Source organism: Typopeltis vanoorti, chromosome 7 (assembly GCF_054136105.1).
Source record: "Typopeltis vanoorti isolate ZY-2024b chromosome 7, IOZ_Tvanoo_1.0, whole genome shotgun sequence".
NCBI lineage: Eukaryota > Metazoa > Arthropoda > Arachnida > Uropygi > Thelyphonidae > Typopeltis > Typopeltis vanoorti.
In genome coordinates this window covers 125,377,402-125,390,598 of record NC_143555.1, presented here as the reverse complement: position 1 = coordinate 125,390,598, position 13,197 = coordinate 125,377,402, and the positions used below count along the sequence as shown (strand labels likewise).

Below are 13,197 nucleotides of genomic sequence, written 5' to 3'. Positions count from 1 at the left end.
GAGGCAGCCATTTTGTTGAAAGAGCATCTGGGAGTCTTCAATCTCAGTCCCCCCCCCCCCCCAACAGCAACCTCTACTACATGTGATTAGAAACTTACAGTATGACCTTTATATACATCCATCCTAGCGGGATTTGATTCTACAGCCTATTATTTGTAAAGCAGATATCAGAGTTAGAATTCTGTTCATTGAATATTTTCAGACATCCATGACTGAATTTGAATCTTGGTCTTTCCAACCTAGCATCATGTGTCAATCATAAATTTCTAACCATAATTTATAAGTGAATCATAAAACTGTGAACAGTAAATTTATGGATTAAAAATAAACAGCATTACATTACATTTGTTCCCAAATTTCACTAGCTAAATTTTCTTTCAATTTTAAATATATTTTTAAAAAAGAATTTGCATTTCAGTTATTTAACTTACTTGTTGCTTGAAGTTCTGAAGTAAATGTTCTAAATACCGAAAACACATGGCAGCTTGAAGTAATCTAATGTGATCAGCATCTTTATAGAAATAGAGATGAGTATTTGCAACTAGTATCTGATGGTTGGGAATACTAACACATTCCAAGACTGCTGTCTGAAAACAAACAAAAAATTCTTGTAGCACAGAATGGTTTCACCAATACTTTGATGATATATCAGCTCTATTTTCAATACAATATATTAAATATATGCCAAACAGCAGTTCCACTGGGGTGAGGTGTACTGAGTTGAAGCTCTAGTACTTTTTTTGACTTGGATTTTTTTTAAATAACATTTGGAATTTCTTTAGCAATAACAGGTAAATTTTAAAATATTAATATTGCAAAATTCTAGTGGCAAGGCTTATACGTTGGTCAGACATAACTGGTAATTAAAGTTACCTTTAATTAATATACTTTATATACGTTGTTAATTCCATAAACTAATTACCAGTTAATATTGCAAAAATATTATTTAAAATTATGATATATTATGCTAGAAAATTTATCTATACTTTTTGTTTTTACAAATTTATAAGTTATGACAAAGGGTGCAAAGAGGAGTTAGAAGAGTGTGAAGGTGAATAATACCTCATACTGTTTATTAGTGCTCTGGTACATTATTTAAGACTGCTGGTGCCTATTCAGTCTCGCACATCTCTAACAGTTATTTTCCTCTATTCCTTTTGGTTAATGTTCTTTTTGGCAATCCATTTAGAGACATTCTATTCATACCCTGAATTCAGTTGTTTCTACAATGATCTGCTGTTTGTAAATCTGGTTCTTGTTGTTCTTATAAAATTTGTGTATTTCTTTTATCTATCTTAGAAATTTCATTTCTGATGTTATTCTTGGTTAGTCTATATTTTTCATTTTCTATGTTTCATATCCATATAACTACTACTAAAAAATGAACTGTATCTAAAAACACTGTAGATTCTTAATCTTGTCTTTTATTGAACTAATTTTAGTTTAAAGATATCATTACTATTTAAATGGAAAGATACTGGCTACCAAAAGAAGTGGATAAATACCATAAGGAACAAAGAGAGAGGATGACCAGCTGAAAGATAAATACTACTGAGGCTGAAACAGGTATATGACTAATCCTTGATGAGAAAAAGATATCTTTAATAATGTAACAGTGTTTCTTCAATGTAGCATATATATCACAAGCTAAGATAATCAAAATTGACTTTGGTCAACTGGTTTGCAATTCAGAACTGTTTCGCTTCTTATTAATTCCATTTCTTTAAATGCCATATTTGGTAACAATCTTGTCCAGAGCTAACTGTAGTTTGTTTTCTGTATTAGTATTATTACATGACACATCCAGGTGTCCAAAGACTCATCAAGGGAAGACACCTACTCTGCAGCTGTCTCCACCACTCAACCACAACTACACCAATGCAATCTACCACCCACCACTAGTATTTTCACAAACAATCACAAACATCCATGCGCACGGCAGGATTTGAATTCACAACTTTCTGGCTGGAAAGCAGATACACTAACAACTCGGCCAACCAGGCTGGCATTTAAGATCTGATCATTTGTATCTTGGGTGCTTAAGGGTCAAAGCTATATAACTGAGAGGAGACCTCCACATAGTTTCTCACCTAATGTCCAATCCTCACCTTCTCGTGGTGCCCTGTTGGGTATCTACCTGGATACTGAATGAACGAGGATGGGCCGGCAATTTGGGATTTAACCAACCAAATTGTATTGTTATTGGCTTAAACCAAAATACAAAATGATGGTACAACATGATACAAATTTTCATGCGAGCTGGGGCATCGCCCAGTTAAACAAGGCCCCTGTTGTTTTTGCCTGGGAACCAGGGCAAACAGTGAAAAGTCAGCTACTGGAACAAATCTGAAAACACACCAAACTCAACATCACCAGAGTTAAAAATCGGTACTATCAACATAAGAAGGCTGAATGGCAAAAAAACGGAGCTAGCTGAGGAATTAGATAAGTATCAGATCGACATAATAGGGATGACTCAAACAAAAAAGACAAAAACTGGTGAGATCTTTCTGAGCAATAAATACAAATTGTTATATTCAGGCAATAACAGTCAATTTGGTACACTACATGGCACTGTTTAGGACTTTAGGACTTCAGTTGTTTTCCTCAGCCATTTTTGCTCAGTGTTAAGCACTAACATCTCTTTGATGTTAGTGCCTGCGTGCACATTTCATTAATTTTTATGTTCCTTGAAGATGGTAATGTAACATTACTGAAATATTGGAAGTATTAAAGTTATTTAGTTAATATAATAATATACGTTGTTCTTTCCTTAAAATTAACATTTAAGTAGCCATAGTATTCAACATTAAATACGATGCTAATCATCTTGAATGGCAGTCAATCTCAAGTAGAGTGAGGTGGCCAAATATGAGAATGGAGAACTGGACAATGAGACTTATTTGTGCCTATGGTCCCACAGAAGGTTCTACTAAGGTAGAAATGGAGGAATTTTTTGAGGCTTTAGAAAAAGCAACTGACACAATGAAAAAGGAAAAGTTGGTCCTTGTTGGGGATCTAAATAGCAGAGTAGGAAATAATTGTGAGACATACAAAAATATTTTGGAAAAATATGGAGAAAAGAGCACAGCTAATAATAATGGCAAATACCTGTTGGATTTCTGCTCAGGACATGGACTGGTTATTACTAACACCATGTTCCAACATAAAAATGTGCAGAAATTCACATGGAGAGAAGAGGCAAGGAATAAGTAAAGTCTCACTGACTATGTTATTGTTGATGGTGATGTTTTCTCCGTGGTGCAGGACACCAGAGTGTACACAGGATTTGAAATCGGAAGCAATCACCATTTAGTCTTGAGCAGGATAAAACTGAATTTCATATTAAAAAGAAGAACATATAAGAAATTTTTAAAGTGAATAAATGTTGAGCAGTTCTTAGATATAAATTGTAGACTAAAATACACAAAGATTATTGAAGAAAAAATGAAAGAGTTTGAGAACAGCATCCAAACCTTGGAGATTCAGTGGCAAGCCTTGAAGAAAACACTGATTGATTCAGCAAGAGAGACATGTGGTGAGGTAGTCTGCAAGGATAGAAAAATCAGTACTCGATGGTGGATGAAGGAAAAGAAGAAAGCATATCAAAAGTTCTAGCAAATAAGTCAGCTTGTGCTCTTCGAGAATACAGACAAATAAATTAGCTAAACAAAAGTCATGGGAGGACTTTGGCAAGAACATAGAAAATAAATATCAAGAATGTGGTAAGATATTCTAGAGGTTGTTGAAGAAGCTAAGAAATGGAGGAAAGAGTGCTGTAAAAGGAGTTAGAGATGATAAAGGTGACATGAAAACGGGAGGAAAAAAAAAAATATCCTTGAAGTATGAAGTAATTACTTCGAAAAATTGCTAAATGAAACAAGCAGTGATAGCACAGTAGTAAAAAACACTCAACAGGCATAGAGTCAGGAATACATATCCATACTTAAGTAGAAAAAGCCATCAAAGGCTTGAAATGTGTGTAGATGATATTCGACCAAAAATGCTGAAGTATGGTGGTATAGAAGTGTTGCGACCGTATATCTTTGATGTTGATATATCGAGGCAATTTTATTTAACTTTATCCTTTCTTATTTCAGTCGCTATATCAAGTTCTATCGCATGTACCTCTTTGTTAAGTCGGTTGCGGCATTGTTATGTGATCTTCATTAATATTAATCTTAACTTTATGTCTCGCTTCTCTTATGCCTTTTCTTACATAACTTAACTTTTAAGGGCCACCAGAAATTACCCATTCCCTGAATTCTATGAGTTATCCTGGTCACTCAGGCAAATTTATTTTTTTATCTGCGCCAGCCTGGGTCTTAAGGTTAGAGATAAACTCAGCCTTTAGGGTAATCATAGAATATCCGGTGCCACTAACAAAGTAAATTAAATTCCTAGAAACTTGGGTTCTCTGGCTTATTTTATTTTATTTGCAGTCGTGCCCTCCTACTTTCAATTGGGGTATTCCCGCACGCACGCGCACACACACACACACGTTCTCAGGCTCGACGTTTTATGAAGGGTCAGTCATCATGATCAGAAACACATGTAAGTAAGAAATCAATACATTTATTAAACTCAATAAATAATGCCATACAAGTTAAAATGGTTATCAAATCTAATGTTAAACTTTTACCATTCATTCACTCTCACTCTTAAAAATAATAATGCATTGACTTCAAAATATTAGCAAATTCATTAACTCAACATATAATACATTCATAATTACAGCTCATTTTGGATGATCTTCTCATCGCGGCCTGTGGTTAACCTTGCCGAAAATCTACTGCGGTGTCATGCCGGATCCTATCGTAAGTTAGTCCTCAAAAATGAGAGCTGAACTGCGAAGAACTCTTGGAGCACACCGAGAGAAATCCAGGAACGAGAAAAAATGGGGGTCATTTGCTTCCGTGTCGCGGGTTTTATTCACTCTCCTAGAACGTCACCTTTCCGAGTTTGAATTTCTCTTATCGTCTCACCCATTGGTCTCCAGCTGGGTGACTTCACCGATCAACATACGGGACTTCTTGATTCTGGGAACGTATGTGTCATGATGCCTTCTTAGATGTGATGCCCGCGGGTGCTTACGCTGCTTTTACAGTATTAGAGCGATCTTTGCCCTATGTTGCTGAATAATACGCATTCTTTCATTTACAATATTTCTCTAATAATTTCTCTCTTATTTTGCCCCTTTTTGCTGACTTACATTCATGCTAGACATTTAGATACATTAATTTAAATTTATATAAATCACAAGTTATCATTCAAGATGTTGTTACAAAAAGAAAACATGTTTACATTCCGCTAAAAGATAAGTATGCCTATATATTTTTTTGTTAATTGTTAGATTCTGGAATGGTGACGTCATGTAAAATTTGAAGTCGCCTATTTCAGATCTAACAGAAGTCTTACAGTGGCTGCACTACATAGTTCAGAAAGCCTGGACAGAGGGACGAATTCCTGATGATTGGAGTAGAGCTCTCATAGTACCCATACATAAAAAGGAAAATAAAACTGAATGTGAGAATTAGAAGTATTTCCTTACTGAGTCTTCCTAATAAGATACATGCAAGTATACTTGAGAAACAGTCGAGAAGAACTGTGGAAGAAAAGCTTGGTGAAGAACAAGCTGGATTCAGGTCAAATAGAGGCTGTCAGGATCAGATCTTCACTTTACGACAATTAGTTGAGAAAGCATGGGAATATAACAAAGATCTCTATTTAAGCTTTGTTGTTCTGGAAAAGGCATACGACAAGGTGCCAAGAGAGCATTATATTAAGCAATACTTAGTCTTTATTTGAGTTGTAAGTCAGCAGTCAGAATGGAAGGAAGTACAGGTTTGATGTTAAATCTGGTGTCAGACAAGCACGTACATTATCCCTCTGTTATTCATCATCTATATGGATCACGTTATGAAGGAAAGTGGTATTAAACATGATATCAAAATTGGAGATGTTAATGTCAGCTCTTTGCTTTATGCGGACGATGTTATACTTCTAAATAAATCCACTACAAGTCTGCAAGATTCCCTGACTAAATTGAATAACTGTTGTAATAGATATGGTATGAAGGTCAGCAATAAAAAGACAAAGACAATGAAAATAGGCAGAATCGTTGAAAATGTCAACTGCATTGTGAACGTAGAACCTGTGGAACAAGCAAAACATTTCAGCTACTCAGGCACGATTTTTAGTGAAAATGGTAAATTAAATATGGGCAAATGGCATCAATGGCAATATCATATTAAAAATGAGGATATTAGGAAAGAACTTGACATTGTCAGCATCCAGGAATGCGTTAGCAGAGCTGATCTCAGGTGGTATGGTCACTTAAATAGAATGGGCAATGAAAGATTAGCAAAAGAAGTGTTCTCTGCCAGGTTGGCAGGAAAATGACCCAGAAGAAGACCAAGATATAGGTGGATTGATACTGTACAAAGTGCCTTAGATGATAGAAATACAAGATTTGATAACGTTGGAGTCTTGACAAGTAACAGACTGATTTGGAGGAAAATTGTAGATAGGAAGTTAGTAATGATGTAAATTTTTCATGTAGTACTATCATATCCTGTACACCCTTGAAGGTACATGACAGGAATTTGATGATGATGATCATCATCATCATTTATATCTAATAATGTATTTAGTAATTTGGTTCTAATTTTATTCCTATGTCATTTACACACTGCCAATCTTTTATATCTCATTAAATTATATATTAAAAAAAGACTGGGAAGAAGCTATTTCCATGTCTTCATTTTTTATCCATTCTATAGTATTTTTGTATATATTGCCAAGCTGCTTTTATTAATTGTGGAGGCAATTCAATTTTACTGATATTTCAAAGAGTTTTTCTTTTTTTTTTTTTTTAATAAGGCAGAGAGTATTTTTACCTAAATACTCAAATTCTATCTATGAATAGGATAATATTTAGACTATATTCAGTTTTTCAATTAGCTGTTTTAAAGTGAAGACTGAATCGATATAAGAGAGCAATAATTTCTAAATTTGTATATTTTTTATATGACTCCCAACCACAAAATATTGTAAAAACCTATAATACTATGGGTGGGCTGGGATTTTTTTTCCTTCTTTGTTTATTAAATTTTATATTTTTTGTACTTTTAATTTTTATTTTTTTACACAATCTGGAAACTCCTCTCTAAAGTCCAAATGGAACTTTTTCAAGTTACTTCAGGTCTGTCAATAAACAAAGTGGTAGTCTCACACCAGACAATGGAATTGATCTCCCACCTAAAACCTGGTGAGATCTGAACCCATTGATTGGAGACAAATAAGCTACTTGGCCCACCAGGGCATTAGAATTTAATTGACTTATTATTCTCCTATAATTTGAACATTATAATCTGACTGTAAGTCAGCAACTAACTGCCACTAAATTAATATATTAATACACACGACTATTAAAATCATAATAAAGGGCAATTCATATAGAAGTGAACCCAAAAATTCTGTTATAGACAAGAAGTGGTAGTAGAAATGTGTCTCAAAGCACTCGCTCCATGCCAAGCTAAAGGAAAGGTAAGTCTCCTGAAACCCTATTCAATTTCCACTTATTTGTTTGCAATCTAGAATGAAAACTTAAGGTTTGATTCTATATGAATCACCTTCTGTTTTGGCATGCAACAAGCAGCAGCCATATTTTTGATAGATTTAGATAGCATTTTACTAACCACTGTTAAAATAGTTAAAAAGAAATTCTCCAGTGTACTCTAAAAAAATCCAAAAAATATTGAAATCAGTAAACCACAACCCCCCCCCCCCCTCACAACAAGGATTACATCAAAAGTCCATCACCATTCCCTACATCCAAAGCACCTCGGAAAAAATTACCAAAATCCTAAAAAAAAAAACGACTTGGCCTCTTTTTACAGACCATATAGAAAATTGGCATTCCTTATCTGCTCCACAAAAGACCAACCACTCCTCCTAGACCTACCTGGTGTATAGCAGGTCCCTTGCAGCTGTACGTTGTCCTAGTTTGGCCAAACAGGAAGGCAGCGAATTTCAGAACACAAGGCCAACATCTGGTTTCACCAGTGCAGCCACTCTGGTCTTGCAGACCATGCTCTGGATACACGCCACAGAATATGGTGGAAGAAAGCCACAATAATACACTGTAGCAAGTTCAAATTTGAAAGACTATTCATGGAATCAGCCTCAGCCCTAAGAAACATGCCAAACCTCAACAAATTTGGTTGCATGAGACTGCCCAAATTTGGGAGGCTTACATCAGGAGACCTTCAGCCCAATGGCCAAGAATACCTACATAGCCCACTAGAGGGCACCATCAGGACTTTTAGGAAAACCATAGCTTCCTCGCTTCATTTCTCATTTACTGTGTTTAGTGCCTGCATGCACGTGTCTTTATTGTTTCCTTTGAAGATGGCAACGTGATGTTGCTGAAATATTGGAAATATATTAAAGTTTAATTTAATGTATATTCTATTGTACGTTGTAATTTCCTTAAGTTATTTAGTAAGCAGTATACTCTATTCTCCATAATAAAATCAAGTTACATCAAAACGGTCATTAATAAAAATGTAATCTGTTTACACTATCAAATTTCTAAAAAAAAAAAAGGGTACCGATGTCTCCAAGTGAGGTTAAAAAAAATTTAAAAAAAAACATTTGGCTGAGCAAATACAATTGATACACAAAACAAAACACTGGTGACTAATGGTTTTAATTATCCCTCAAATGAGAGCCATGAGATAGATCATTTGTTGGAATAATCAGATGACAGAGAGAGAACAGCATTCCAATGTCAATTTCAGAAGACAGAATTATGCTGAATCGATCAAAGACAGAATAAGTCTCAAATAAATAGAAAATTAGTTAAGACATCAGATGTCATAATCCACTGAAATTTCAAAATATCTGGTATAAATTTGCAGAATTTAGGTCCTAAAGTAAATCAATTCAAACTCAAAATGGTTTAAAAACATTTAGCAAAATCCCATATTTTACAAAAATCAGTCTAACACAGTAACAGTTATATATACATATAGATACTTATGAATTATTAAAACATGTTGGGGGAAGAAAAACTGAAAAAGGATTTTTTTTTAATTATATAAAAATCTTACCTGTAGAACTGTAGTCCTTTTAAGGAATCTTTTATTTAAATACTCATTTTCTGAGACTTTAGCTAAAATATCAGAGAAAACTGGTTCAGTCTGCAAGGCATCACTTAGTATAATACTCTGAGTAGTTAAGAGCCTAAAAAACAAAACAAAAGTGACAAAACTGAGATGTTATTTATCTTGTTATTTTTGATGGTATTAATTTGCAGCATCATACAGCTGACTTCATTAAAGCAAAGTTATAGACCACAGGAATAGTATGAAGAGTAATCATTTGTTTTTATACTTCGCTGTTGAATTTTCCTAACAATGCATTGACAGAGCTTTGATAAAAATGTTTTGGTAGTTTAGTCTGTTAGACTGTATGAGTGCATTTGTTATAACAGTGTTTGCTTTTCTATAATTGCTACAGTGAGTCAAGTGCATTACAACAAAATGTAAGTATGGATTTTATTAAGTACTGAAAAGTGAATATTGCTGGAAACAAAACAGCAGCTCTTAAAAACGTATAACAAAAAAATTGTATTATAATTAACAAAAATTAGTAAACACCATCAAAAATAACAAGACTGATAACTAAGATGTGACAGTTCAAAAACAAGAAATGTCAGTCTTACAGTAGCAAGACTGACTATTTCACTGACTGTTTCCAGCCAAGGAGGCATGTGGTGAGGTGGTTTGCAAGAAGATAAAAATAAAAATTTGAACTTTATCGACTCAGGAAATTTAATACATATATTTCACATCCATTGCCTTAGTATTCCATAATGCAAAACACCCTTCCTTTTGTTCAGTGTATACCGCTATGCATTATGATGGAAGTGTCCCTGCCCAAAATGGTTTTGACCTCTATTGCAGTTTCATCAGTGGGAGCCAGACCCATCTGAATATGTGAAATAATTATTTTGAAAAACTGTTAAATGAAACAAGAACAAGACAGGAGTAAAAACTATTCAAAAGAAATGTAATCAGAGGTAATCAACACTTGATGAAGAAAACGCAATCAGACATTTGAATTGTAGAAAAGCAGCTAAAAGATATTTATATTTAACCAGCAATACTCAAATATGGAGGTATAAAAGTTTTGAAGTGACCAAATTAAATAATTTAGAGAGAAAAATTTATCCAGAAAAAGCAGATGACAATGTGCCAATACAAAAGGCTTTTTTTCTTCTTTCTTTTCCCCAAATGCAACAATTATATGGAGTCAATGGAGCATTATACAGAACAATACATAGCCTATATTTAATTTTAACATCTGACTTACAACTATAGAATATGTCCCGTTTACAGCATATAATTATAGCATTTAATTAATTTTAATTATACTAATCACGGAAAATTTGAGATGAAAGAGTTCCATGAATAGATTTTAACAAATGTAAAATTTTCACCTTAGTATTGAAGGCATCTTTAATGCAATTCAATAACAGAATTCAAGTAATAACACACATTACACAATTCTAAAAAAAAAAAAAAAAAAGGCACCATCACAAATAAGACAACAAATGGTCAATAAAATTTCTAATTTTAAAAAATGTATAAATATGCACAGACACACACACTATTTGTATTCAGAGGATAATTGCGATGTTGATTATATATCATAATAAATTTGTATTTATTGGCAGACCATGAATGTATTTCGTGAGCAGGATGCAGATCCTGAGCTGCTGGCTAGACAGCAGTGATCTATGCAAGGGTTTTCAAACTTCAGTTCTGCAAAAGATTCACAAAGATTTGGTGAAATTTGAGAATGACAACTTTTTAATATATAATTTGATACTGAAACAATTTAAGCACTTCAGAGATAACTTACTCACTTTATTAATAATTAAGAAAAATGGATAAAAAAAATCTTAACTCCAATTCTACATTGCATTTTGAACTGCAAGTTCTAACACATGAGATTTCTCGATGAACTGATCAACTATAATAACTATATATATTGTGTATTTTGAAGAGTGCCATAAAGGCACTTTCATTTTCAGGTTAAAATGGTGCACCCACCAACCAACCAACCATGGCACTTTTGCTGCATACATGCTTCAACCAATATGCAATTAATTTATTTATCACCAGCAGTTTTACTGTGAACTAAAGTTAGAGTTCATAATGCTATTTATATTTCATCACATATTTATACAATATGAAAAACATTAAGGTGTCGCTTTTAGGATCAAAGTCAAATAACTTGGAGATCTCTTAAAGGTGACAACCTTTAAGGAATATGTATAGCTGTATATGTATAGCTGTATGGGTTAACAAGCAGTGGGGAGATTATCAGAACTGCATAGCTGTAATAGTACTTAACAAGGTTGGAATGCAGCCACCTGCTGTTTATAGCATGTTGGAAATACAGCACACTGCCAAAGAACAGGCTGACAACATTGCATTAGGACATAATAGCTTGTGAGGGCTGTTAAGGTATGCCTCTGCTAATCCTGAGAAGGCAGAAAGTGATATTGCAAGAGATGAATGTTTTGCAGAGAATGAAGTCACATGTACTAACCGATGAACTGGGGTGAGAGCCTATTGTCTTCTATTGGATACTTCCTAACACCACAACTTATGTGACAGAGGGTGATCAACAGACACAGAAATATCCTCTTCACAAATGAGATTTTCACCAATGAAGACTCGTTTAACTGCCAAAACAATCAGGTATATGCCCCGGATGGTTGCGCAGCACGTGACATAGCACCCAAGATTCAGAGAGGTCATCACCCACATCAGTGATGGTTTATAGGGGGACATATCAGGGGGCATCCCGTTGCATTTCTGAGAGAAAGGGGTCAAAACCTCCAACATCATGTATAAAGACAATGTGCTGGAACCTGTGATGATACAGCTCTTGAGAAACACCTTGTTTCATGGTAGGCAGTAGACCAAACGACAGTGGTTGTAGGCAAATGTGTCCAACCACATATCACCATCTGATTGGTCATATGGAAGTCCTATTCTGAATCTGTTGGAATTCAGATTGTGGTCAGAGCTTAAGAGAGTAGCCTACAAGAAATGACACTCCAGCATCACCAGCCTGAAGTTGGATTTGGAGCGAGCAGTGGCAGCATTTCTGTTGGGTGTTATGCATGCCACCATCAAAATGTGGCCTCACAGACTTCAGGTGTGTGGTTGAAGCATGAAAACAAAAGGGGACATTTCGAACACTGAGTGCTGCTATATGCATGTTATATATATGTGGTTTTTATGTGCTGAAAGCTGAAAATGATTTACTAATAGATTAACGTGCTGTTCAAATTGTAACAGTATTTATGTGTAGACTTATGAGGCGAATAACATTTTGCAGCTCATAACAAGCAGAAGACAACGTGGGCACACCTGGAAGATGAGAAAAGGTATGGCTAGGGAAATCTGTTCTGGGATGTTCTCATGGTTTGCAGTAAGTATGTGAAATGGACTAACATTGGATGCTGTGGGTGCATCTTCAATTAATGTGTTCGAGATATATGAAAAGTATTAAGGAATTGTGTAAGATGACCCCCCCTTCTCTGTCACACAGAAGGTATCCTCTTACTCCACTCAGGGAGCCCTCTTAATAATAATAATAATAATAGTAAGTGATAAAAATGCAAATTACTTCAATTTTGAACTTCTGTAGAAACAAGCAGGCCCTTCAGCAACTTCACCACCTTTTATAGAAAATATACCTTCTAATCCCACATCTTTAAATAATGGCAAGAGATCTCCTGAGTAAAATTTCCTGTCAACTTCTTGTAAGCAGATAAGATCAGCATTGTAACCTATAAAAATATCATCAAAAACTATCAAAACTTGCAGATGGTTTGCTTTCCAATTACTTATATGCCTAATGTGACTATGCTAATTTAAAAAATTATATCAATTTTTTGGGGTCAAAAGGATTTATACTCAAAACTCTGGAAAGAAATTTAATGGGTGTTTAATTTTAAAAATGTATTTAGTTTGATGATCAAATGAATTATACAAAAACTGAACTGAAATGAAAAATCTTTATATAAAAGTATATTCAAGATCCTTCACTGTCATTGATGAAAATGTTATTCTTTGTCTCTAAATGTTTTGTGTATTTTTCTCATGCAAT

General features: G+C 34.4%; 1 protein-coding gene across 1 annotated transcript in view; it reads right to left on the bottom strand.

Moving 5' to 3' along the window:
- Positions 1-13,197, bottom strand: part of LOC150105037 (2',5'-phosphodiesterase 12-like) — a 108,084-nt gene that overhangs the window by 53,273 nt on the left and 41,614 nt on the right. The window contains exons 3-5 of the mRNA XM_090396112.1: positions 12,715-12,877; positions 9,117-9,249; positions 432-587 (exon numbers count right to left, since the gene is read on the bottom strand). Coding sequence (XP_090252238.1) covers positions 432-587; positions 9,117-9,249; positions 12,715-12,877 — 452 coding nt within the window. The remainder of the gene's footprint in view (positions 1-431; positions 588-9,116; positions 9,250-12,714; positions 12,878-13,197) is intronic.